At 39.1% G+C, this 9,262-nt stretch overlaps 1 protein-coding gene across 5 annotated transcripts in view; it reads right to left on the minus strand.

Moving 5' to 3' along the window:
• The window catches only part of nsd3 (nuclear receptor binding SET domain protein 3), a 42,054-nt gene that overhangs the window by 30,525 nt on the left and 2,267 nt on the right, over positions 1 to 9,262 (minus strand). For 4 of the 5 annotated variants that reach the window (XR_005991898.1, XM_041787510.1, XM_041787509.1 and 1 more), the window contains exons 1-4: positions 6,151 to 6,658; positions 3,071 to 3,924; positions 565 to 813; positions 314 to 476 (exon numbers count right to left, since the gene is read on the minus strand). Coding sequence is in view for 4 of the 5 variants with exons in the window: in XM_041787510.1 (XP_041643444.1) it covers positions 314 to 476; positions 565 to 813; positions 3,071 to 3,880 (1,222 nt within the window). In the remaining variant the exon portion in view is untranslated. Of the gene's footprint in view, positions 1 to 313; positions 477 to 564; positions 814 to 3,070; positions 3,925 to 6,150; positions 6,659 to 9,262 lie in introns of those variants that run through there. The other variant, XM_041787508.1, reaches the window with a different exon arrangement.

The following is a 9,262-nucleotide window of genomic DNA, read 5'->3' on the forward strand; positions in this document are numbered from 1 at the left end:
TTCCTCAACTCAAGCTTTTAAAATGCAGCTCAAAAAACATTTCTTCATGTTGGCTTTTAACCATGTGAAGTAATTCTGTACACTTGGAACTACTTGTATTTTCTTAATCATTTCTATGACTACTTCTGTTATTACTGCTGACTGTGATATTTTGTGAAGCACTTAGTGAAAGGTAAAGTAGAAAAAAAGTTTAGTTGCTTTGTTATTAAAGACAGTAGAAACCATAAAAATAGAATAAAAAGTATATATATATTTAAGACAACAATGGATGATGGATGTTTGTTGTTTTCATTTCCTGCACGCATGTTTGTACCTCTGGTGTTGATGCGAGTGTGGACCTTCATCTGTGGATCAGAGGACACCATGCAGGGCCACCAGGGGTATGTGCCCACCTTGGACCACACCAGATCTCCTATCACAAACTCCTTACAGAAGCCAGTCTCCTGAATCACTGATGGATGGTGGACCTTAGGAACCTGAACATGAATGAGTCAGTGTTTACTACGATCTGTGAGCAGAGAAATCAAACTGCTTTGGAATAAAAATGAAGAGTGGAGCTCTTGCCTTGGGCGTCTTTGGTTCAGTTTTGATAACGGTCTTCTGAGGCTTCTCCGTCTGGACCGGGAGTGTTTCTGTCGGCTGAGGCTGGATGTGGACGTCCTCCGTTTGGCCCGCGGTACCTGTCTGTGTTTGGCTCTGGTCCAGCTTCTGTTCCTGGACCTGCAGCTGCAGGCGCGCGCTCTTTTTCCTCTTCTCCTTCTTCCTCTCATGTCTGCGCTGCATCTGAGCGGCCTCCTTCTTCTGAGACTCTTTCTGAAGATTAAAAAAAAAAAAGAAAAAAGGACATCAAGAATTTTTTTCTCTCTCTCCTTCTTTTGAGTTTTTCCATAAAAGTAACCCAAAAGTGGATCTGTTGTCTTCTGAAATCAAAACTTCCTCAGATATCCACTTCTTAACTGCTGTTGAGAAGATGACTGAAGGTAACCAAGATGCTCAAAGTGTAACAATTCCATATTTTAATTTTAATCAGAGAGATTTCAATTCTCCTTGGTGTGTGATCTATTTTTTTCTGTGGTTCAGTAATCAAAGCTTTGTAATCTTATGTAAGATATGCTGCTGTTTGTATGTGGAGCAGAAAATGAATATGCAAAAATGTTTATTTTTTTAAGCCAGAAAATGCTCATTCCAGCCTCTTAACATAGAAATTTCTTCTTTTCATGGTGTAACATAAGGGTAACCAAATATGTTCAGCAGCTTGAACATCACCTTGAGCTGAACTTGTAAACTGCAGTTTTTTTAGCCTTTTGTCCCCCAAAAGATAAATTGATTAAAAGACAAAGTATGTGTTTTATACTGAACTGTCTGGTTGTTGGTAGACAACTACATTTTACAATCTTTACATACATTTTATAATCTTTGATAAATGCTATAAGTAGACAATTCTAACAAATAAACAGCTCCTTAGTGTAGGGCTAAAATGAGCATTTTGATTTAAGATCAGGCTATTCTCTTTCTTTTAATGCCACTCAAATCAAGTGAGCAGAAATGCCTTAACATGTAGATTTGTTGTTTTGTAGACATTAATAAAAACTTACAAAGACAAATGGAGGTTTTTTTTTTTAAAAAAAAGGAACATGGGATCATCATTAAAGTTTTTAGATTTATGCAGACAGTCTAAATAAAATCAAGGAAACATGATTATATTCATGTGAATCCATAAGACAAGGTTAAAGTCCCTATAAAGCGAAATAAAAACTTTGTGTCTTGATCCCAGTAACCTACAGGTCATTAAAAGTATCATAACAAAGATTTGTGCCAGAAAACAGTTAATTTAATCCTAAACTTCTGTCTCTCTGCTCTGGCACAGAGCCAGGCAGCTGAGCTCTGATCAGAAGCATTTTATTTACATTTGAGAGGATCTTATTTCCTCTGCAGCTTCAGCTCATTCAACCTATACGCCAACACCATCCAAAATTTTACTGCCTCATTTTTCATGATTTTTATCCCTAATTTTATCAATTTAGAGGTGTTTTCATGACTGAAATTTGGCCTGGTGGTTCATAACACAGTGGCCTGTTGTACAACAAAACTAAAAAAACATATATTTTTAAATCACTATACAGGGAGTTTAATAGCTACAAACTAACCCAAAAACAAAGAAAGTTGGAGAGGTGAAGTAGTTATATCCATTTATTAAGAAAAATATAAAATTGTAGAGCTTTATCCTGAATTTCTTGGGTTTATCCTCAAAGCTTTAACCTTTGTATTGACTATCCTGCAGATTACACTCTAAAATAATCTCTTTTTTGGTTGTTTTTGAAAAAATATTAAGAAAGAGTTGTTTGAAACATGTTAAAACTACGACCCAGAACCAAATCTGACCTCTTTAATGTACTTGTTTTTTTTTAATCAAAACCAGAAGATTATCCATTTATAATGAAGCTAAATAGAGATGAATTTATAATCCTCTCCTAGCACTGGAGGTTCCACTAGCCAGGCCTTGGAACTTCCCAACACCTCCTTAATGAGAAGCTGTGACCCAAATTTATTTAATAAGACTATTGGAGTTCAGGCTGTCAATGGAGCAAAACATATGATTACACAATTTAAAAGGACAAAACTAAAAATTTAAAAAGAAGATCATTACATGCATGTTTACATTTTATGTTGGCTTCCTATTACAGCATGTACATTTTGGTTTTCTAGAGACCTCAAGAAACAAATACAATATCATGGGAAAGCCAGCTTTGTTATCCTTCATCAACTAACCCAATAAGTGTAGATCTCAAGAAAATCTCCAAAATTGACTTATCATGGCGACACAGACTAAAATAAAAACATGTCCACTAAGGGCTTCTGCACATCACCAGTTGAGGGCAACTGTACAAGAGCATACTTAGTATTTCAAATGAGAAAAACACTGAGCCTTTCAATTCATAAAATATAATTCAATTTTTGCTCAATAATGTTATTTTTTAATTCAAAGACATTAAAGATTCTAAGAGGACACAAGCACTGAGTCTAAAGTGGTTCAGTGTCTGTGCGTCGTCACTTGTTGTTGGTGCATTACCTGCAGTTCTTGCAGCAGGTCTCCACACAGTGCAGATTCAAACAGCTCCTTCCCATTCTGATATGTCTTTATGATCTTTAGCTTGATCTCAGGGGAGCTGGTTTTCTTCAGAACCCCACCAGGGGTGATGGACGGAGTGTGGGAGGGCTGAGAGGAGGGGGTACTGTCCACGAGGGAAGGGGGGGGACTGGAGGAAGGCAGGTGCAGTGGAGGAGGAGGGGGAAGAGTGTGGGTCATGATGTGAGGCGTCTGGGCGAGGTGGTGCTGGGGGGGCAGCGCTGGATGCGGAGGACTCACTGGGTGCGAGTGGGTTTGTATGTGAGGTGAGTTTGAGTGGAAGTGGTGCGCGTGATGGTGGTGATGAGGGTGATGGTGGTGGTGGAGATGTGGGTGGTGAGTGGGCAGAGGTGGGGACACAGGGGACAGAGGTCTCTCCTGGAGGCCCGGGCCCCTCAGGACTGTGGCCTCTCCTGGCAGGAGGCCGTGCTCGGCGTAGCTCCGGATCGCCCCGTAGCCGTTAGCCGAGCCATTGGGGAACTGTGAGTACATCGAGAACTTAGCCTGCGGCTCGTACATGCCCAGCCCCGGCGGGTAACCATTGGAGACCTGTGACATGTCCTCTGGAGCCGACGGTGGGTAGGAAAACTCTGCATCCAGGGCAGCATCATAGGAGGGTCCACCATCCTCGCCCGGGTCACTGCCGGTGTCGCAGGTGCCTTCCTGTCTGATGTTGGCTGAGTCAATGAGCTGAGGGGGTTGCTGAATTGTATTTCCCATGATCCCTTGCATGAAAGAGAAGGAGAAATCCATTGTTGGGCTCCTGCATCCTTAACTGTCTTTTTCTTTGACTGGACCTGTTGACAGAGAGGTATGCATATAAATAAGGCACGGGTCGGCTTTCAAATAACTCAATATTTTCCGCATTTATACAGCAAAAAGCCTTAAAAAAATAATAGAACACAAAGCACCAGACTGAAGCAGTTCATCAAAATCTTCTCAATGCATGAACCCTGCTCTCAATGTTTTGTATTTGTCTTCTTTGTTTCAGACAGGCGAAGTGTATTCTTGATGATACATCATATATACTTTTCCAAAAGCACAGACAGAGCAAACCATACTCCCTTTTTGTCCTACCATAGTTCCTGTGTGTCTAAAGTTTAAGTAATTTTATCAAATACAAACAAGCTTTGAAAAATGTACTGTATGGGTACAACTGGACATACAGAAGTAGATTAAGACTATGTTCAGCAACAAAAAGACATCAAAATCTGCTAAAACTGCAAGACCCGGGTATCCTGGTGGCTTTTCGTTTACATCTAAAAGCATTTGCAGGCCATATTCTTCTCTTTCCTATCTGTAACTGTAGTTTTAAACTGTCCACATAGGGCCAACATTATTAGAATATTAATCTTTCATGAAAAAAAGAATGTAGCACCTGCTCTTACATCTTAATCTGATATTGCACATTAGTGTGGCATATTTGCAAACAAATTTGCACACAAGGTAAACAAATTAACTGCCAACAAGTGAAGTGAGTAGTCCCACGTATTGCCTGGCAGATGACACCAAGCTCTGATGCTTGGAGATATTTTTTGATATGTAGCACCAAACAAGAGAATAAATCGAGTATAAAATCCAACCTCAGCTCCTTACATAATGAAAAACATTAATGGACAATTTAAACACTGTTTATAATCACTTCATTAAAACAAAACCAGCACAATTCACTGGCTCCTGTCATATATTTGATATATCGTTGTTTGGCTAATAACAGAGTATCTTTCAGTAATGAGCTGTTAATATATTTCACCTTGCAATTCGATTATGTTTCCTTGTTTTTAGGGGAATTTTGATAGCACTTTTAAACTTCCAAACTACTGATAATACAGTTGACAAAAATGCATTTTTAAATAATGTACAGATAAAATTATTTACAAATTAAACAAACAAAGGTAAGCTAAAAGTGCAGACTGAATGTGAACCAGCAGAAGACATTGTGAACTTTATAACCAACACTTTCTAAAAGCAGGTCAAAAAAACCCTCAAAGTTCATTAAGTTACTCAAACAACACAGAAAAGATGACTTCTTATGTTTGATAACCATTATTCACCAGTGTGTCACCTCCTTTCACAAGCTTTGATCATTTTAAGCTTCTTAATTTAATCAACACAAGCACATGGTGTCCTGCTATCACAAACAAAACAAAGAGTAGAGCTACCAGACTATATTTAGTCCTCTTTTACTTTAATTATTTTAATATCCATTGTGGTTAATTCACTAAATTGATTAAATTGAAAGTGTTGGGGCTTGAATGCTCAAAGCGTGGAGACACTAATCCCTCAATAGTGGTTTGAATTGTGAACAGGCAGCATTGGCACAGGTTGATAACGGTGATGTAAACATCCATAAAGGTGTCAACTAACGGTCACTAGCTACTTTTATCGACTGGTTGTGTTATTTTGGTGCATTGAGATCTGCTGTGGTTAAAACTCAACAGTCAGTGAAAGGAATAATGTTTGATTATTTTAAAATAACGACTGCGCAGACAAAAATGTACCACTGAATGATGTTGTAGCTCCCTGCGATGTTAGCCTAATAGGCTACCTGGTATCAAAGGGAAAAATGTCCTTAAAATATATGAACCGTTAAAACCGTTAGGAAACAAACACGGCTCGAGGACATAGTCGTTTATCTTAAGGTTCATGCGACTAAACGTCTGCACGTATTGTTTATCCGTTTATGAGCATCACACATGGAAGAAGATGAAAGGCAACGCTAATGCTAGCTAGGCTAACATTCCTTTGCCAATATGGCTGCCTTTGCCCCTTTAAATCAAATTGTCTGCCTTGATTATACCTCCATCACAGGCGGTTTGGAGAAAAATGTGACTGGATGTATGCTAGCAACGAGCAAAAACGATCTGTGTGGAGACAAGAGGAGGAGGAGGGGGTTCAACAACATGCATCTACCGCGGCTATGGCAAACACGCTTATCGCTAAAGAGGGAGAGCAAAGGAGCAGCACAGATTTTGATGCCGAGTCGAGAGATGCAGGGGAATAATAACATAAAATGGCAATACCTTCAGCGTGTCCCATTCTAAACACATACACCAGCCAGCAACGTTTCCTCGTTTAATCTAAAAGGGGGTAAAAATAAAAAAATAATCCAGTAATTTAGATAAAGCGCAGGCCTTTTCCTTTTCGTTTTAACGCAATTCTCCACAGAGAGGAGGAGGGGGTGTTACGCTATCTGGTCGCTGCCCAATCCCAAAGCTTGGCTCTTCCTCAGTGTAGGGGCTGGAGCATTTAGAGAAAACCCTGCTAACGTTTCACACAGATATTTTCAATTCTCGACCCCCTCCAGTGCGCAGTCTTCTTCTTAATAATAGTCTCTAGCTCCCTCTTCCTCTGGTCTAACAAAAGCGCCCAGCCTTCTCAGTCCCAGGCCTGCTCAGTCGGATCCAAGCTCAGCGCCAAACCCCACATCGGACCGAATGGGTTATAATCGGGAGCACCGCTGGATGTGTGGTTCATCCCTGTTAGCAGTGCCTCAACGGGAATAGAGTGTGGGCTTGAGAAAAAAAAGGAGAAGAGGATCAAACACTCGTGATAGCAGTCACACCTACACTAATGTGAAACAGGAAATTCGTGTTATTTTAGGGAGGGTACAAGGAGGATGTCTAAAACAATCCCCCCAAATCTAATTTTAAAATCCTCATAATTACACAATAAAAAAATTGTTGCAACCAGTATTAAATAATTGTTTTGATTTTTTTTTTCACCCTGACCACAACGCGATGCAGTACTGTAGTGACGTTTGCACCAGCGTCTCTGATTGGGTTTTATACGCCTCCTCGCCTGATCTAGAGCTGAGAGGAGAGTAAAGGAAGTACAGACCCCTCACTCTGTCCTTTTTCCTGGATCTTGCAGTTTTTAACAGGGGTTACCAAACTATACCATGTATTGCATTGGCATTGACATTACGATGGAGAATATATATATATATATATATATATATATATATATATATATATATATATATAGTGCTTAACAAATTTATTAGACCACCTGTCATAAAAACGAGAAAACAAATATTTTAGAAATCTTTCAGAAACTTGATTACAACTAAAAATGTTATTGTTATTTATTTGGCAAATAGCAAACTGAAATAACTAAATAGTCCTTTTTTACACATAATAACCAAAAAACTTCATATTTTGTCTGGCCTCCTTTGGCCTTGAGAACAGCTTGCATTCTTGCTGGTATTGTTTTTATGTCATTTTCCACAGTCTCTTTAGTTATTGAGTTCCAAATAGTTTCTAGCTGTTCCCACAGACTTGCTTTAGATGAAACTTTTGTGCAATCAATCTTTGAATCTACTAAATCCCAAATTTGTTCAATAGGATTCAAATCCGGACTTTGACTTGGCCAGTCCATCAGTTCCAGTACTCCACATTCCTTTTTCTTGGTCAAATAGTCTCTGCACAGCTTTGAAGTATGTTTGGGGTCATTGTCTTGTTGGTATATGAACCCACGACCAATCAGATTCAGTCCAGAAGGGATTTCATGATGCACTACCGTTAATTTTCACTAATTTGCCCACGCCGTATCAACAAATGGAACCCCATACCATGATAGAGTCTCCACTACGTTTCACTGTGGGTGCAATGCATCCGGCATCAAAACGTTCTCCAGCTTTTCTGCGAACACAAACACGACGATGCTGACCCAAGAGTTCAAACTTTGACTCGTCTGTCCAGAGTACCTTCTTCCAGTCATCAACAGTCCAGTGTTTGTACTCCCTGGCAAAGCTGAGGCGTTTCTGGATGTTTGCAGGCCTCAATAATGGCTTCTTAGCCGCTATTCTTCCCTTTAAGCCTTGCTCCGTCAGTCGTCTGCTTATGGTCATTCTGGAGACTTTCTCAGACTCTGATCTAGAAGCATTTATCTCTGCCTGAAGACCAGCAGTGATCTTCCTTCTGTCTCTAGTACTTCAGATCTTGAGGTGTCTGACATCTGCTTCAGTTAACTTTGGTTTCCTGCCTCTTCCTTGGTGCATTTTGTAAGTACCAGTCTCGGCAATTGACTCCAAAGCATACTTGACCACACTGTGAGAACACTTTATGTCTTTCCCTATTTGTCTCAGAGACCATCCAGCATTATGAAGTGCTTTAATGCGGACTCTGTCATTTTCAGTGAGCTCTCCACGTTTTACCATTTTGAACAGGAATGAGGAATTTCAAACTGAATTCACCTTTTTATACCCAAATTTGAGCCGGCTCACTGGGCTTCTCTGAGAAGTCCGAAATTAATCAAACATAACATTCAACCACTAAAACTCATTTTTCTGTTCAGGAATGCAAGTAAATAACTATAATTTGACATATTAATCAAGAAATGATAATGTGCTTTACTATTTTTTCAGTTTTTTTGTAAATCAGTAAATTTGAAAATTCATGGTTAACAATAATAATTATATTTTAGCATTAAAAATATCATTTGGGTTAAAGAACTTCTACATATTGGTGTATTAACCATTGCAGAAACATAAAAAATGATTTTGGTAATTACCAATGCTGTTAATTTAGGGCAGCTGTGGCGGTGGTCTAATAAATTTGTTAAGCACTGTATATATATCCACTACTTACATCAGTCTTTGTAATTCCTCCTTTAAAAATTCAACATTAAATTTGAAAGAAAGTCAGAAATTAAAGTAAATCTAAAGACTGGCAAAGAAAAAAACATTGATTTCAGTATACAATGATTAATAACACCAAAAAGTCACGTGTTAAGGTATTATTGCCCAAATAATAATTTTGGTTTGTTTTATTCTCCCATTTTCCAACCTCTATCTTTCACAACAACCCCTCTACCACCCCTTGGCAACCCCCCTTGGGGTTGAGACCCTCCATGTAAAAACATTTTACACATCACTATTTGTGTGACAGTTTGTAGATAAAGATGGGCTAAGGTAAGACCAGTATTGCAAGGAATGGTCAGCTACTGTAGTAGTCATAGTACTGGGCTGTTGTAGTTCATCTGTTTGAGAAAACTGAGATGTTAACAAAGAAATGGGGGACTATTTTTCTGAACATATCATGGCTGTTTGTATACTAACAAAAGGCATCTATATCGCTGCTTTTCCATGGTGGTGCACCCCGATAATGATATATTTAGCCTGCTGCTGGAAAA

The sequence above is a fragment of the Cheilinus undulatus genome, linkage group 5 (genome assembly GCF_018320785.1).
Source record: "Cheilinus undulatus linkage group 5, ASM1832078v1, whole genome shotgun sequence".
Classification (NCBI taxonomy): domain Eukaryota; kingdom Metazoa; phylum Chordata; class Actinopteri; order Labriformes; family Labridae; genus Cheilinus; species Cheilinus undulatus.